Consider the following 18,075-nt stretch of genomic DNA (forward strand, 5'->3'; position numbering starts at 1 on the left):
TCACACACCCCCTACACGGGGCGGCTCTCTCTCCCCTCCCTCACACACCTCCTGGGGCAGGGCGGGGCGGCTCTCTCTCCCCTCCCTCACACACCCCCTACACGGGGCGGCTCTCTCCCCCCTCCCTCACACACCCCCTACACGGGGCGGCTCTCTCTCCCCTCCCTCACACACCCCCTACACGGGGCGGCTCTCTCTCCCCCCTCCCTCACACACCCCCTACACGGGGCGGCTCTCTCTCCCCTCCCTCACACACCCCCTACACGGGGCGGCTCTCTCTCCCCTCCCCCTACATGGGGCGGCTCTCTCCTCCCTCACACACCCCCTACACGGGGCAGCTCTCTCTCCCCCTCCCTCACACACCCCCTACACGGGGCGGCTCTCTCTCCCCTCCCCCTACATGGGGCGGCTCTCTCCTCCCTCACACACCCCCTACACGGGGCAGCTCTCTCTCCCCCTCCCTCACACCCCCCCTACACGGGGCAGCTCTCTCCCCCCTCCCTCACACACCCCCTACACGGGGCGGCTCTCTCTCCCCTCCCCCTACATGGGGCGGCTCTCTCCTCCCTCACACACCCCCTACACGGGGCGGCTCTCTCTCCCCCTCCCTCACACACCCCCTACACGGGGCAGCTCTCTCCCCCTCCCTCACACACCCCCTACACGGGGCGGCTCTCTCCTCCCTCACACACCCCCTGCACGGGGCGGCTCTCTCTCCCCCTCCCTCACACACCCCCTACACGGGGCGGCTCTCTCTCCCCTCCCTCACACACCCCCTACACGGGGCGGCTCTCCCCTCCCTCACACACCCCCTACACGGGGCAGCTCTCTCCCCCTCCCTCACACACCCCCTACACGGGGCGGCTCTCTCCTCCCTCACACACCCCCTACACGGGGCGGCTCTCTCTCCCCTCCCTCACACACCTCCTGGGGCAGGGCGGGGCAGCTCTCTCTCCCCCTCCCTCACACACCCCCTACACGGGGCGGCTCTCTCTCCCCTCCCTCACACACCCCCTACACGGGGCACGGCGGCTCTGCCTGTGCTTGTCCACAATGTCACTGCTTTCTGATAACACGCTCTGTGGCAATATCCTTCACACCATGTAACACCGAAACTAAACCCTCAGCAACTCGCTGGAAATGTACATTTAGAAAATTTCTATCGACAGCTGTAAAGTAAACAGGAATTCTTTTCAAGGATAAATGTTCACTGCAATTTAGATTTTTATCTGAAGGGACAGGAGGCAAATTCGAATGAATTTTGGGAACATTCCCAACCTCATCAAGAGCAGTGAAAGACGCTACAGAAACGTACTGATGGTCAGACTGACCCTAAACCGTACCCAGTCCTGGTTTTCATCAACTTCCATATTCTCACAGAAGCTGCTGGCATCTTTCGGGGAGGTCTTGGGGCTGCTGCTCAGACAGTCTCGGTGAAAGTGGCCGTCACTTGGGGGAGATGGGCTGGTTATTGTAGACTGAAAAAAACACATTCAGATTCTATCAAATCATGTCATGTCAAACTGGACAGCACAGAAATAAACAACAAAACCCCACGCAGTCAGGCACAAAACACCCAGAGCAACAAATGTACTTTAAACCCACATCGTATGGCCTCAGGCAGCCTTTAGCAACAGATTCACAGAAAGCCATGCAACAACAATTTGCATTTCTTCCATTCGTTCTTGGGATGTGGACGTCGCTGAGCATTTATTGCCCATCCCTAATTGCCCTCGAGAAGGTGGTGGTGAACCGCCTTCTAACATCCTGCAGTCGGTCTGTAACTGGAGAGAGGAATCTGAACTACACACCGAGCCCCTGCGAGGTAGCTCTGCTCCTGGTTTCCTACTTGCCCTGTTTGAATTCGGTGAGCCTGGAAGTTTGGAAAGGGCTGTTAATAACATTGTTGTCACACTGGTTGATAAATCAGAACATCGAGGTCTGTTCCACCAGCCTGGGAACATGGACTGCAACTTTAAATGTGGCCCGAGGCTTCCGGGTTAAACACCGATGAGCCAGGCAAGGACAGGAAGCTGCAGACAGGCCATCCAACGACAAGGCTGCAGCGTTGACAGTCAGACACTCACTGATGAATAAGGCAACATTACCACTGACCAGGAAAATCCCTTGGAAAAATGTGCGTCTCTCTGGGTTTGGAGGCGAGGCTTGGGGGTTTATGAGCTTCCAGGGGCAGTTTATTCCACCTAACTTTTACCTCGTAAAATATTTCTAAAAATCTAGGTAATAAAATGGTTTGGTGCCTGACTGATGGATAATCTCTCCACACTAACAGACCCCGGGGTTTGTGTGACAGCAGCACAAACTGCACATTCTAACCACAATCAACTTTCCAGCAAAACATGCTTAGGGTTAAATATTAGCATTTCATCATTAATAAGAACTTTAAAACACTAATTGGTTTAACACTGATGGAACGGCAGAAGTTACAAGTTCACTGGGCTAAGGTCCAGCAGACCTCACCTCCGCACGGCTGAATGAAATCCGGCTTCGATCCGTTCCCATATTCTCGCTCTGGGATGGCAGCTCATGCTCCCAGTCTCCTCCATCTGATAAACAAACGGCAGAGAAATCAAGGGTTTAAATCAAACATGGCCACAGTAAATAATCATTCTAAAAGGACGAAGAGTGTTTAAAAAACAAGCCTGAAGGCTTTGTGTCTTAACGCAAGGAGCATTCGTAATACAGTGGATGAATTAGCTGCACAAATAGATGTAAACGGATATCACGTAATTGGAATTACAGAGACATGGCTCCAGGGTGACCAAGGCTGGGAATTCAACATCCAGGGGTATTCAATATTCAGGAAGGACAGGCAAAAAGGAAAAAGAGGTGGGGTAGCATTGCTGGTTAAAGAGGAGATTAACACAATAGTAAGGAAGGATATTAGCTCTGATGATGTGGAATCTGTATGGGTAGAGCTGAGAAATACCATGGGGCAGAAAACGTTAGTGGGAGTTGTATACAGACCCCCAAACAGTAATGCGGAGGTTGGGGATAGCATTAAATAGGAAATCAGAGACGCGTGCAATAAGGGCACAGCAGTTATCATGGGTGACTTTAATCTACATATAGATTGGGCTAACCAAATTAGTAACAATGCTGTGGAGGAGGAATTCCTAGAGTGTATACGGGATGGTTTCCTGGACCAATATGTCGAGGAACCAACTGGAGATCAGGCCATCTTAGGCTGGGTGTTATGTAATGAGAAAGGATTAATTAGCAATGTTGTTGTGCAAGGCCCCTTGGTGAGGAGCGATCATAATATGATGAATTCTTCATTAAGATGGAGAGTGAAGTAGTTGACTCAGAGACTAGGGTCCTGAATTTAAATAAAGGAAACTACGATGGTATGAGGCGCAAGTTTGCTAGGATGGATTGGGGAATGTTACTTAATCGGTTGACGGTGGATAGGCAATGGCAAACATTTAAAGATCGCATGAACTACAGAATTTGTTCATCCCTGTTTGGCATAAAAATTTTAAAAAGGTGACTCAACCGTGGCTGATAAGGGAAATTAGGAATAGCATAAGATCCAAGTAGAGGACATATAAATTGGCCAAAAAAGTGGTAAGTGATTGGTTGGTAAGTATTTCTCTCTTTTTTAAGCTTAAACTCTGTGGTTTATAGTTTCTAAGGTGCGATATTCATCATCTAGAATCGGGGCAGAGGGTATTTAAAAATATTAATAAATTTAATTAATTACATAGAATGGGAGATCAGGTGATGTGTTGCTGCTGCAATATGTGGGAGCTGGTGGACACCATTGATGCTCACGGTGATCACATTTGCAGTAAGTGTTGGCTGCTCGAGGAATTCCGGCTCCGTGTTGAAGAGCTGGAGTCCGAGCTTCAAACACTGAGACACATCAGGGAGGGGGAGAGTTACCTGGACTCTGTGTATCAGGAGGCAGTCACACCAATTAGATTAATTAATTCAATGTAGTCCGTGGCCAGGGTCATGATGGTGTGACTAGAAGTGAGGCAGGTACGGGGATCCCAGGAGGTAGTGTTGGAGGAGCTGCAGCCCTTGCTCTTGTCCAACAGGTTTGAGGCTCTTACTCCGTGAGGATGGGAACAGGGACTGCGGGGAGGATGAGCAACCTGGCCACAGCACCGTGGAGCGGGGGGCCATTCAAGTGGGGGGAGTTAAAAGAAATGTTGTAGTGGTAGGGGATTGTATCATTAGGGGGATAGAGAGAGTTCTTTGCAGCCGAGAGCGAGAGTCCCGAAGGCTGTGTTGCCTGCCCGGTGCCAGGGTTAAGGACATCTCCTCTGGGCTGGAGAGAAACTTGGAGTGGGAGGGGGAGGATCCAGTTGTCGTGGTCCATGTTGGTACCAACGACATAGATAGGACAAGGAAGGAGGTTCTGCTGAGGGAGTTTGAGCAGCTAGGGGTCAAATTAAAAAGCAGAACCACAAGGGTAATAATCTCTGGATTACTACCTGAGCCACGTGCAAATTTGGCTAGGGTAAATAAAATTAGAGAGTTAAATGCGTGGCTCAAAGATTGGTGTGGGAGAAATGGGTTTTGCTTCCTGGGACACTGACATCAGTACTGGGACGGGAGAGAGCAGTTCCGTTGGGATGGACTTCATTTGGCCAGTGCGGGGACTAAAATCCTGGCGAATTGAATAACTAGGGCTGTAGAGAGGGCTTTAAACTAATTAGTGGGGGGGAGGTTTTAAGAGAGCGAAAAATAAAAATGACAGCGGAGAAGGCAATAGAGCAAGGTAGCAGTGGGGGAATTAAAAACCAGAGAGTGTCAGGAAGGGACAGAATGTATAAAGATAAAGGTAGAATAGTAAAGGGGGTAAAAGCAGGAATAAATTGTCACAAAACATATTTGAAAGTTCTTTATCTGAATGCACGCAGCATTCGTAACAAAATTGACTAGTTGACGGTACAAATAACTACACATGGGTATGATCTGGTGGCCATTACGGAAACATGGCTGCAAGATAATCATGACTGGGAACTAAACATACAAGGGTATTTGACAATTAGGAAGGACAGACAGGAAGGAAAGGGAGGTGGGGTTGCTATGTTAATCAAGGATGGAATCACTGCAATTGTCAGAAATGATATTGGGTCAAAGGATCAGGATAGTGAAACAGTTTGGGTGGAGAGAAGGAATAATAAGGGGAAAAAGTCACTAGTGGGCGTAGTCTATAGGCCTCCTAACAGTTGCAACTCTGTTGGTCGGAGTATAAATCAGGGAATAGTTGGGGCTTGTAATAAGGGAACAGCTATAATCATGGGGGATTTTAACTTTCATATTGACTGGACTAATCAAATTGGGCATGGCAGCCTTGAGGAAGAGTTCATAGAGTGTATTAGGGACAGGTTCCTTGAGCAGTATGTAACTGAACCAACCATGGGGCAGGCAATCTTAGATCTGGTCCTGTGTAATGAGACAGGATTAATAAAAAATGTCCTAGTAAAGGATCCCCTTGGAATGAGTGACCATAATATGGTTGAATTCCAAATTCAGTTTGAGGGTGAGAGAGTTGGATCTCAAACCAGCGTACTAAGCTTAAATAAAGACTATGAAGGTATGAGAGTAGAATTGACTAAAGTGGACTGGGAAAACAGATTAAAGTGTAAGACGGTACAAGAGCAGTGGTCTACATTCAAGGAGATATTTCACATCTTTCAAGATAAATATATTCCACTGAGGAAAAAGGGGAGTAAAAGAAAAGACAGCCATCCGTGGCTTAGTAAAGTAATAAAGGATTGTATTCGACTGAAAACAAGGGCATATAAATTAGCCAAATCTAGTGGGAGGATAGAAGATTGGGAAGAATTTAAAAGCCAGCAAACAATAATTAAAAGATTAATTAAGAAAGGGAAGATAGATTATGAAAGTAAACTAGCAAAAAATATAAAAACAGATAGCAATAGTCTCTACGGCTATATAAAAAGAAAAAGGATGGCTAAAGTGAACGTTGGTCCCTTAGAGAATGGGACCGGGAAACTAGTGGTGCGGAACATGGAGATGGCAAAGACGCTGAACAAATATTTTGTATCAGTCTTTACAGTAGAGGACACTAAAAATATCCCAACGCTGGACAAACAGGGGGGGGGGAGGAGCTAAACACGATTAAAATCACTAAGGAGATGGTACTCAGTAAAATAATGGGACTTAAGGCGGATAAATCCCCCGGACCTGATGGCCTACATCCTAGGGTCTTGAGAGAAGTGGCGGTAGGGATTGTGGATGCATTGGTGATCATTTTCCAGAACTCCCTGGACTCGGCAAAGGTCCCGGCAGATTGGAAAACTGCTAATGTAACACCCTTATTTAAGAAGGGAAGTAGACAAAAAGCTGGAAACTATAGCCCAGTTAGCCTAACATCTGTGTTTGGCAAAATGTTGGAGTCCATTATTAAGGAAACAGTAACAGAGCATTTGGATAAACATAATTTAATAGGACAGAGTCAGCATGGTTTTACGAAGGGGAAGTCATGTTTGACAAATTTGCTCGAATTCTTTGAGGATGTAACATACAGGGTGGATAAAGGGGAACCAGTGGATGTAGTGTATTTGGACTTCCAAAAGGCATTTGACAAAGTTCCACACAAAAGATTACTGATCAAGATAAAAAAAATCACGGGATTGGGGGTAATATACTGGCATGGGTGGAAGATTGGCTATCTAACAGAAAACAAAGAGTTGGGATAAATGGTTCGTTCTCGGGCTGGCAATCAGTAACTAGTGGTGTTCCGCAGGGGTCAGTGCTGGGACCCCAACTCTTTACAATCTATATTAACGATTTGGAGGAAGGGACCGAGTGCAACATATCCAAGTTTGCCGACGATACAAAGATGGGAGGGAAAGCAGTGAGTGAGGAGGACATAAAAAACCTGCAAAAAGACATAGACAGGCTAAGTGAGTGGGCAGAGATTTGGCAGATGCAATATAATGTTGGAAAGTGTGAGGTTATGCACTTTGGCAGAAAAAAATCAAAGAGCAAGCTATTATCTAAATGGAGAGAAACTGCAAAGTGCTACAGTACAAAAGGATCTGGGGGTCCTTTGCAAGAAACACAAAAAGTTAGTATGCAGGTGCAACAGGTGATCAGGAAGGCCAATGGAATCTTGGCTTTTATTGCAAGGGGGATGGAGTATAAAAACAGGGAAGTCTTGCTGCAGTTATACAGGGTGTTGGTGAGGCCACACCTGGAATACTGCGTGCAGTTTTGGTTTCCATATTTAAGAAAAAAGATATACTTGCTCTCGAGGCGGTTCAGAGAAGGTTCACTCGGTTGATTCCAGAGATGAGGGGGTTGACGTATGAGGAAAGGTTGAGTAGGTTGGGCCTCTACTCATTGGAATTCAGAAGAATGAGAGGCGATCTTATCGAAACATATAAGACTGTGAGGGGGCTTGGTCGGGTGGATGCGGTGAGGATGTTTCCACTGATGGGTGAGACTAGAACTAGGGGGCATAATCTTAGAATAAAGGGCTGCCGTTTCAAAACTGAGATGAGGAGAAACTTCTTCACTCAGGGGGTAGTAAATCTATGGAATTTGCTACCCCAGAGAGCTGTGGAAGCTGCTACATTAAATGGATTTAAGATGGAGATGGACATTTTCCTAGCAGATAAGGGAGTTAGGGGTTATGGGGAGAGGGCAGGGAAGTGGACGTGAGTCTGGATTCAGATCAGCCATGATCCTATTGAATGGCGGAGCAGGCCCGAGGGGTCGTATGGCCCACTCCTGCTCCTATTTCTTATGTTCTTAAAAAGCAGCAAACCCGAGGATTCGGAGCAGTTTAGGATTCAGCAAAGGAGGACAAAGGGATTAATTACGAGGGGGGGAAACAGAATATGAGAGTAAGCTTGCAGGGAACATAAAAACTGACGTCAAAGCTTCTTTAGATATGTGAAGAGAAAAAGATTGGTGAAGTCAAGCGTAGGTCCCTTGCAGTCAGAATCAGGGGAATTTATAATGGGGAACAAAGAAATGGCAGACCAATTAAATACATACTTTGGTTCTGTCTTCACAAAGGAGGACACAAATAACCTTCCAGAGATGTCAGGGAACATAGGGTCTAATGAGAGGGAGGAATTGAATGAAATCAGTATTTGTAGGGAAGTGGTGTTAGGGAAATTGACGGCATTGAAGGCCGATAAATCCCCAGGGCTTGATAATCTACATCCTAGGGTACTTAAGGAAGTGGCCCTAGAAATAGTAGATGCATTGCTGGTCATCTTCCAAAATTCTATAGACTCTGGAATAGTTCCCATGGATTGGAGGGTAGCTAATGTAACCCCACTGTTTAAAAAAGGTGGTAGAGAGAAAACGGGGAATTATAGACCGGTAAGCCTGACATCGGTAGTGGGGAAAATGCTAGAGTCCATTATAAAAGATGTAATAGCAGAGCACTTGGAAAACTGACAGGATCGGACAAAGTCAACATGGATTTACAAAAGGTAAGTCATGCTTGACTAATCTACTGGAATTTTTTGAGGATGTAACTGGTAAAATAGATAAGGGAGAACCAGTGGATGTGGTGTATTTGGACTTTCAGAAGGCTTTGGATAAGGTCCCGCATAAGAGATTAGCGTGTAAAGTTAAGGCACATGGGATTGGGGGCAAGGTACTGACTTGGATAGAGAACTGGCTGGCAGACAGAAAGCAAAGAGTTGGAATAAACGGGTCTTTTTCCGAGTGGCAGGCAGTGACTAGTGGGGTACCGCAGGGATCGGTGCTAGGACCCCAGCTATTCACAATATATATTAATAATCTAGATGAGGGAACTAGATGTAATATCTCCAAGGTTGCAGACGACACAAAGCTGGGTGGGCGTGTGTGCTGTGAGGAGGATGCAGAGAAACTCCAGTATGATTTGGACAGGTTGAGTGATTGGGCAGATGCATGGCAGATGCAGTATAATGTGGATAAATGCGAGGTTATCCACTTTGGTGGCAAAAACAAGAAGACAGATTATCTGAACGGCAATAGATTGGGAAAAGGGGAAGTGCAACAAGACCTGGGTGTCCTTGTGCACCAGTCGCTGAAGGTAAGCATGCAGGTGCAGCAGGCGGTTAAGGCGGCAAATGGTATGTTGGCCTTCATAGCGAGAGGATTCGAGTACAGGAGCAAGGATGTCTTGCTGCAGTTGTACAGGGCCTTGGTGAGACCACACCTTGAGTATTGTGTGCAGTTTTGGTCGCCTTATCTGAAGAAGGATGTTCTTGCCATGGAGGGAGTGCAGCGAAGATTCACCAGACTGATACCTGGGATGGCAGGAATGACGTATGAAGAGAGATTGGGTCGATTAGGCTTATATTTGCTTGAGTTTAGAAGAATGAGAGGGGATCTCATTGAAACTTATAAAATTCTAACAGGACCAGACAGACTAGATGCAGGAAGGATGTTCCCAATGGCGGGGGAGTCCAGAACCAGGGGTCACAGTCTAAGGATAAGGGGTAAGCCATTTAGGACAGAGATGAGGAGGAATTTCTTCACCCAGAGAGTGGTGAACCTGTGGAATTCTCTACCACAAAAGGCAGTTGAGGCCAACTTATTAAATATATTCAAGAAGAAGGAGATATATATCTTAAGGCTAAAGGGATCAAGGAATATGGGGAGAAGGCAGGGACAGGGTACTGAATTTGGATGGTCAGCCATGATCTCATTAAATGGTGGAACAGGCTCGAGGGGCCGAATGGCCTACTCATGCTCCTATCTTCTATGTTTCTATGAAAGGTTCAGAACAAGCTAGGAAACAGTCAACAAGCAACTGTGCTTAAACAAAGGCATCACCTGCAATCCCCACAGAGCGAAGGGAAAGGGTGAACTGCAGCGAGTCCCAGGCAGCAAATTATCTTCTTAAATCGGGTTCCAGGAGGTGGCACCAAACTCAAACAATTCCGCTCACCTCTTCCAGCAGAATCAGCACCAGTTCAAGCGCAGACTGGTGTTACCAGCAATCTCCTTACCCAAAGATTGTCCACCAGTCAGCCATTCACAGATTTCCACTACCTTTCCTCTCTCTAGATTTACCTTTAGACCGAGTCCATTTCTTTGCCAAAATGTTAGGTGAGAGATTGTTTGCACTGGTCGGTGACTCGGTAAGCAAATGGCACAGATTTACATTAATCACCAAAGTGATTAAAGGGAGGTGGCAAAACATTGGGGGAGGATTAGATGTGGGATTGCACCCAAAAACCATTCTGGGAGCAAAGTTCATAAATTCTTTTGAAAGGGAATTAAATAGCAGCTTGATAAAGAGGAATATTAAAGTGTGTGGGGACTGAGCAGGAGAGTGGGATTAGAGCAGGGCTTGATGGGCAGTGGCCCGCTCCTCTGCTTTCTACACTTCTATGAGTTACTGCGTGCTCTTTCCCAAAAAAACCTGCAACAGAAAGTGAGAGACAGATAGAAATACAGAGAACGAAAGAGAGAGAATGGGTGCATGAGTAAGACAGAGAGAGATTAAGAATGTGGCTGTCACACAATCTCACTCCTAGTGCCCATTTCATTTCTATTTGTCACCTTGAAAAATTAGCACAAGAAATACCTTTCACAAGATTTCCAACATTTCCTGCTCTGCCACATCAGACATCTGGGAACGGTCGGGGCTGCTGTCAGCAGGACTCAAACCATCACTTTTAGACTGTTAGTGAGAGAGAGAGAGAGCAACTGCTCACACTTAACAAAAAACAGAGAGGATCTTCCAGCAGCTCACTGCCGAGGGTCTCACCCCATGTGGTGTCACCTAGGATCAGAAGTGTCCCAGCATCGCTCCCCGGTCTGGGCCGTTAGCAGATCTTAGCCAGCACTCTAAGGCCACTGGACTCAGCCTCAATGCCCTGAGCCTGGGCATGTCTGTGGAATCTATACCCAAGCAGGAGACACGAGCGTGCGGGGGAGGGGAGGGGCGTGTGGGGTCAAGAGAGGGATGTATTGACAGTCACTTCGCAGTAATGCATTAAGCAGCATCTAAATCCTCACCTTCAGTCAGTCTTTCAACAATCGTTAATACTTCTGAAAGTCGTCCAGAATTTGAGCCGTCCTGAAGGAAACAAAACTAAAATTAAAGCCAGGTATATAGAAATTCAGTACAGGAGACAAACAGCAGCACGGAGGCACGGTTCGGACTGTCTGGTGACAGAGGCCGAGGGAGCTCATTCACAGAAATGCAGCTAATCGAGGGACCATACCCCGGTGACTTTAGGAGACCCTTACCCTAGAGCGTGTATAAGAGACTCTTAGCACGAGCGTGTATAAGAGTCTCTGAAGGAAAAAAATTTGCAGGGGAGTGAGACTAGCTGAAGTGATCTTGCAGAGAGCGGACACGGACTTGACAGGCCAAATGGCCTCCTTCTGTGCTGTAACCATTCTATAATTCTTACTCCAGAGTGTGTACAAGAGACTCCTACCTGTGAGGAGCCTGTAGCTTTGCTGAGTTGCTCATGCAGCTGCTGAATGTGTTTCTCCACCTCCTGTTGATCTCGAAGCACCTGCTGCGATGGGTTTCTCATGTACTTTTCCTTAAGTTGCTGTTTTAAAAAAGCATAAATCAGCACCTTGGTCTAATGACTGATTCAATGCTGTGACCTGGACTGAATCAGGCCCAATAGAAGGCATGGCAAATGGGCAGGGTCTCTACCCAATTCCGGGCAGGTGTCACAGCCCAAAACCATCCCCAACTGGCAGAAAACTGGCAGTCTCACACAAAGAGACAACAAGGTGATTGGAATCAGAACTGGTACAGTGCCCAGGGAGTGTTTGATGGGACAGTGTAGAGGGAGCTTTACTCTGTATCTAACCCGTGCTGTACCTGCCCTGGGAGTGTTTGATGGGACAGTGTAGAGGGAGCTTTACTCTGTATCTAACCCGTGCTGTACCTGCCCTGGGGGTGTTTGATGGGACAGTGTAGAGGGAGCTTTACTCTGTATCTAACCCGTGCTGTACCTGCCCTGGGAGTGTTTGATGGGACAGTGTAGAGGGAGCTTTACTCTGTATCTAACCCGTGCTGTACCTGCCCTGGGAGTGTTTGATGGGACAGTATAGAGGGAGCTTTGCTCTGTATCTAACCCGTGCTGTACCTGCCCTGGGAGTGTTTGATGGGACAGTGTAGAGGGAGCTTTACTCTGTATCTAACCTGGGCTGTACCTGCCCTGGGAGTGTTTGATGGGACAGTGTAGAGGAAGCTTTACTCTGTATCTAACCCGTGCTGTACCTGCCCTGGGAGTGTTTGATGGGACAGTGTAGAGGGAGCTTTACTCTGTATCTAACCCGTGCTGTACCTGCCCTGGGAGTGCTGATGGGACAGTGTAGAGGGAGCTTTACTCTGTATCTAACCTGGGCTGTACCTGCCCTGGGAGTGCTGATGGGACAGTGTAGAGGGAGCTTTACTCTGTATCTAACCCGTGCTGTACCTGCCCTGGGGGTGTTTGATGGGACAGTGTAGAGGGAGCTTTACTCTGTATCTAACCCGTGCTGTACCTGCCCTGGGAGTGTTTGATGGGACAGTATAGAGGGAGCTTTGCTCTGTATCTAACCCGTGCTGTACCTGCCCTGGGAGTGTTTGATGGGACAGTGTAGAGGGAGCTTTACTCTGTATCTAACCTGGGCTGTACCTGCCCTGGGAGTGTTTGATGGGACAGTGTAGAGGGAGCTTTACTCTGTATCTAACCCATGCTGTACCTGCCCTGGGAGTGCTGATGGGACAGTGTAGAGGGAGCTTTACTCTGTATCTAACCTGGGCTGTACCTGCCCTGGGAGTGCTGATGGGACAGTGTAGAGGGAGCTTTACTCTGTATCTAACCCGTGCTGTACCTGCCCTGGGAGTGTTTGATGAAATTAGATCAGATTCCGCAATTTTATCCATTTTTCTGTTAAAGCACAAGCCGTGGCCTGGACTGTCAGACCCACCTCCAGCTGCCGTATCTCTGTGCCCAGCATGTTCCGCAGGATTTCCAGCTTCTGGTTGTGCACAATGTTGTCTTCCTGGTTCGGTTGGGTGGGGGGGTCAGGGTGGAGCAGAGAGAGAGAGTCAGGATCATTACTGGTCACTCATTGCTGGACGGCACTCATTAAAACTATCCAATTGATAAAAGGAAATATTGCTATTCACAAAGTCAGACACAGAAACAGAAACATAGAGATGCACACATTGAAATATAATATAATATCTATCTATATGTCATAAGCGAGACAGCGCGCGTGCGAGACAGAGAGAGGGAGACAGAGAGACAGCGGGAGAGCGAGCCAGACAGAGAGAGAGAGAGAGAGCGAGCGGGGCAGAGGGGGAGCGAGCGGGGCAGAGGGGGAGCGAGCGAGCGAGGCAGAGAGCGAGCGAGCGAGGCAGAGAGCGAGCGAGCGAGGCAGAGAGAGAGAGAGGCAGAGAGAGAGAGAGCGAGCGAGGCAGAGAGAGAGAGCCAGACAGAGAGAGAGAGAGCCAGACAGAGAGGGAGAGCCAGACAGAGAGGGAGAGCCAGACAGAGAGAGAGCCAGAGAGAAAGAGAGCCAGAGAGAAAGAGAGCCAGACAGAAAGAGAGCCAGACAGAAAGAGAGCCAGAGAGAAAGAGAGCCAGAGAGAAAGAGAGCCAGAGAGAAAGAGAGCCAGAGAGAAAGAGAGCCAGACAGAAAGAGAGCCAGACAGAAAGAGAGCCAGACAGAAAGAGAGCCAGACAGAGAGATTGAGGCAGAGAGAGGGAGACAGGGAGACAGACAGGGTCCGGCCAGCGGGAGGGAGGCAGCCAGAGGCAGAGAGTGAGGCACAGAGACCAATATTTTTCTATTTGGCCTCTCATGAAGCAACAGGCAGCGCCGGCCTAATTTAAATAGAAATTGAGTCTCAATAAGCCTTACACACGGTTGATGCACAGGCCCCTCAGGAGTTGGGCACTTCCTGGGGAGGTGGTGGGACTGTGGTGGGCCCTATCTATCCGACTGTACGGGGCCGCAATTCCACAAACTCCTCAGCTGCTCTAGCGGTGATGCACCATTTTCACCACTAGAGGGAGCAAACAGTGTAATTGCTGTTTAGCCGGCCGGCTGGCAGTGGCCCGCAGCGCCCGGCCGGCTGGCAGTGGCCCGCAGCGCCCGGCCGGCTGGCAGTGGCCCGCAGCGCCCGGCCGGCTGGCAGTGGCCCGCAGCGCCCGGCCGGCTGGCAGTGGCCCGCAGCGCCCGGCCGGCTGGCAGTGGCCCGCAGCGCCCGGCCGGCTGGCAGTGGCCCGCAGCGCCCGGCCGGCTGACAACAGAACATGCCAAAGTTGAGTACGGGGCAAGTAAGGAGGACTATGGGTGAAAAGGTCACGTGACCTCTTCCCGAGCTAATTTGCAGCAACTTCTGTCAAGAACAGAGAATCGTACACACGAAGAATGATAGAGATTTCTGCCACTCAAAGAGGGAGCTGATCAGACAGAGGACACTTCACACAGCATCAAGTCCTGCCTGAATCTACCGGTTGGCCGAGGCTGCAGGGAGCTGTTGCCCAGTTACACCTCTTGGGAATGGGCAGCTTCCTTCGAGATACCTGAAATCAGTTAATAATTGAATGAGAATAAAGCTCCGCCCACTCACCGCCACCGGCATCGGGCTGGTGATTCGCTCGGGTAAGCTGCTGGTCGGAGAATGTGGGGAAAACGTTGGATTTGGGAATACCGGACCTTGCTGTCCAGGGAAGAAGAAAGCCCCGGCATCTCCATCGACGGTGGGCAGCGGAATCTGGGGAGAGCCAGGGGGACGGCCCAGGACCGTGAGAGCCACATATGAGCCAGCTGGTAACAGAAACGAAAACATTCAGTCTGCACATCTCGGAAAACCACCAGTGACAACAGTTACTGACTAAAAGAGATTATCTGGTCATCATCACATTGCTGTCTGTGGGAGCTTGCTGTGCGCAAATTGGCTGCCACGTTTCCTACATTACAACAGTGACTACACTTCAAAAGTCGTCGTCGTCTTAGGCAGTCCCTCTGAACCGAGAATGACTTGCTTCCACACTAAAAATGAGTTCTCAGGTGACTGATGAGTCCAATGCGGGACCTACAGTCTCTGTCACAGGTGGGGCAGACGGTGGGTGGGGTGCTTGGGTTGACGTGCGCTCCTTCCGCTGTTTGCGCTTGGCTTCCGCTTGCTCCTAGCGAAGTGACTCGAGGTGTTCGGCGCCTTCCCGGATGCTTCTCCTCCACTTTGTGCAGTCTTGGGCCAGGGATTCCCAGGTGTCGGTGGGGTTGTTGCACTTTTTCCAAGGAGGCTTTGAGGGTGTCCTTGAAGCGTTTCCTCTGCCTACCTGGGGCTTTCTTGCCGTGTCGGAGCTCCGAGTAGAGCGCTTGTTTTGGGAGTCTCGTATCGGGCATGCGGACGATGTGGCCCGTCCATCGGAGCTGATCGAGCGTGGTCAAAGCTTTGATGCTGGCCTGAGCGAGAACACAAACGTTGGTGTGCCTATCCTGCCAATGGATTTGCAGGATCTTGCGGAGGCAGCATTGGTGGTACCTCTCCAGTGCTTTGAGGTGCCTGCTGTACATACCTGCTGCAGATAGTACTTCAAAAGTACTTCAGCAAAATACTGCAGATGTTATTTCAAAAGTACTTCATTGGCTGTAAAAAGCACTTTGAGATGTCCTGAGGTTGTGAAAAGAGCTATAGAAATGCATGTCTTTCTTTCTTTCTGGCCAACAGCGAAAGATGAGGCTCATGAACCCCTCAATGACCAATCTGAAAGCTTTGCCACAGAATCACCCAGCGGTTTTGCCGCTGAATGAGCAACTGCTTCACTGAAGGATTTGGGACATGGTGATTGTAGTAATATTCACTTCCCCAGATCAGAACCGAGATAAGACTGCAGCAGAGCCCAGCTTTACAGGGACCCCTTGTACAGACCACATTTAGAGCTGGACTGCTGCAGATGGGTGGCTCAGTTACCAGTAACCCTTAAAATTCATTATTTTGATCAGACAGTGAATTGCAGACAAGTACGCAATTTCACTCGGGTTTCCGAGTCCATGTGAAGGCAGAGCGTCAGGATTTGAGAGTTACATTGAGCGCGTGCATCTTGCTCTCCTCTAACCTTATCCACCTGTCAGTTCAGCTCAATTGCTAACACTCCTGCCCTTGGGTCAAACCCATCTCCAGGACGTGAGTACATGATCTCGGCCCAACATTCCAGTGCAATACTGAGCCGCACTGTCGGAGGGGCAGTGCTGAGGGAGCGCCGCACTGTCGGAGGGGCAGTACTGAGGGAGCTCTGCACTGTCGGAGGGGCAGTACTGAGGGAGTGCCGCACTGTCGGAGGGGCAGTACTGAGGGAGTGCCGCACTGTCGGAGGGGCAGTACTGAGGGAGTGCCGCACTGTCGGAGGGGCAGTACTGAGGGAGTGCCGCACTGAGGGAGCGCCGCACTGTCGGAGGGGCAGTGCTGAGGGAGCGCCGCACTGTCGGAGGGGCAGTGCTGAGGGAGCGCCGCACTGTCGGAGGGGCAGTGCTGAGGGAGCGCCGCACTGTCGGAGGGGCAGTGCTGAGGGAGCGCCGCACTGTCGGAGGGGCAGTGCTGAGGGAGCGCCGCACTGTCGGAGGGTCAGTGCTGAGGGAGCGCCGCACTGTCGGAGGGTCAGTGCTGAGGGAGCGCCGCACTGTCGGAGGGTCAGTGCTGAGGGAGCGCCGCACTGTCGGAGGGTCAGTGCTGAGGGAGCGCCGCACTGTCGGAGGGTCAGTGCTGAGGGAGCGCCGCACTGTCGGAGGGGCAGTACTGAGGGAGCGCCGCACTGTCGGAGGGGCAGTGCTGAGGGAGCGCCGCACTGTCGGAGGGGCAGTGCTGAGGGAGCGCCGCAATGTCGGAGGGGCAGTGCTGAGGGAGCGCCGCACTGTCGGAGGGGCAGTGCTGAGGGAGCGCCGCACTGTCGGAGGGGCAGTGCTGAGGGAGCGCCGCACTGTCGGAGGGTCAGTGCTGAGGGAGCGCCGCACTGTCGGAGGGTCAGTGCTGAGGGAGCGCCGCACTGTCGGAGGGTCAGTGCTGAGGGAGCGCCGCACTGTCGGAGGGGCAGTACTGAGGGAGCGTCGCACTGTCGGAGGGGCAGTACTGAGGGAGCACTGCACTGTTGGAGGGGCAGTACTGAGGGAGCGTCGCACTGTCGGAGGGGCAGTACTGAGGGAGCACCGCACTGTTGGAGGGGCAGTACTGAGGAAGCACCACACTGTCGGAGGGGCAGTACTGAGGGAGCCTCCGCAGCACGGTCGGAGGAGGCAGTACTGAGGGAGCGCTGCACTGTCGGAGGGGCAGTACTGAGGGAGTGCTGTATTGGTGGACTTGCCATCTTTTGGATGTGATGTTTAAACTCTGGCCCTGTGTGTCTGTTCAGTTGAACATTAAAGATTCCATGGCCTTATTCAAATGTTGCAATAATGTAACACGGTGCTGTTTTAGTGCAATTATCTCTTTCATGGCAACTAACGTCCTCTGTATCCAGTAACCATCGGGTGAAAAATGTGTCAGTATGCAATATCACAGGCACCAATATACACTAATAAATGCCGTGTAAGTTGTGTGTCAGCACACACTTGTGTGTGGGCGAGGGAGAGGAGGTGCTGATGTGCGAATGCTGGGTGGGGGACAGTGATTTGTTTTTCATTAAGGTTGGCTGCTGAATGATCACACTCTGGCTGCTAAATACCTTCACTGTGTGTCACAATGTTGATAGTATTGTACACGGGACGGGACAGATTGCACACTGCGTGACTCTATAGACCTGTGGGATGGTTGGTGACCGTCCCGGACTTTGGGAAGACTTCTCATTAGCCCCTGGTTCACTTACACTTAATTAATCGGACCACCTCCACATGATTCGAATGCGTGACCAGCGTTCCATTAACCTGCAGATAAAACACCATCATTAACCGGCCAGTATTTGCTGATACAATGCACACGTAAAGCTGGATGTGTTCTGCCCTCGACAGACACAAGGGTCTGTGTTTATTTGAAGGAGGGAATCAGAACTAAAGAGAATCACAATTCATCAAAACATTCTTGAACTGACCCGTAGTCTGCAAGTAAGCAACTGACACACTGGCAAAACAAATGAGCCAGGGTTCCTGCTC

General features: G+C 49.9%; 1 protein-coding gene across 1 annotated transcript; it reads right to left on the reverse strand.

The window, feature by feature from the left end:
• Positions 1-1,286: 1,286 nt before the first annotated feature.
• LOC147080321 (rho guanine nucleotide exchange factor 12-like) lies at positions 1,287-17,884 on the reverse strand. The gene is made up of 7 exons (XM_085981211.1): positions 17,793-17,884; positions 14,561-14,757; positions 12,907-12,981; positions 11,409-11,528; positions 10,981-11,041; positions 2,482-2,567; positions 1,287-1,478 (listed from the first exon to the last, which is right to left on the reverse strand). Exons 1-7 carry the CDS (start codon positions 17,869-17,871, stop codon positions 1,302-1,304), a joined length of 795 nt encoding a protein of 264 aa, XP_085837337.1. The 5' UTR covers positions 17,872-17,884; the 3' UTR covers positions 1,287-1,301.
• Positions 17,885-18,075: the final 191 nt, after the last annotated feature.

Source organism: Somniosus microcephalus, unplaced genomic scaffold (assembly GCF_052327205.1).
Source record: "Somniosus microcephalus isolate GS21.2 unplaced genomic scaffold, FLI_Smic_1.0 scaffold1722, whole genome shotgun sequence".
In the NCBI taxonomy this organism is placed as follows: domain Eukaryota; kingdom Metazoa; phylum Chordata; class Chondrichthyes; order Squaliformes; family Somniosidae; genus Somniosus; species Somniosus microcephalus.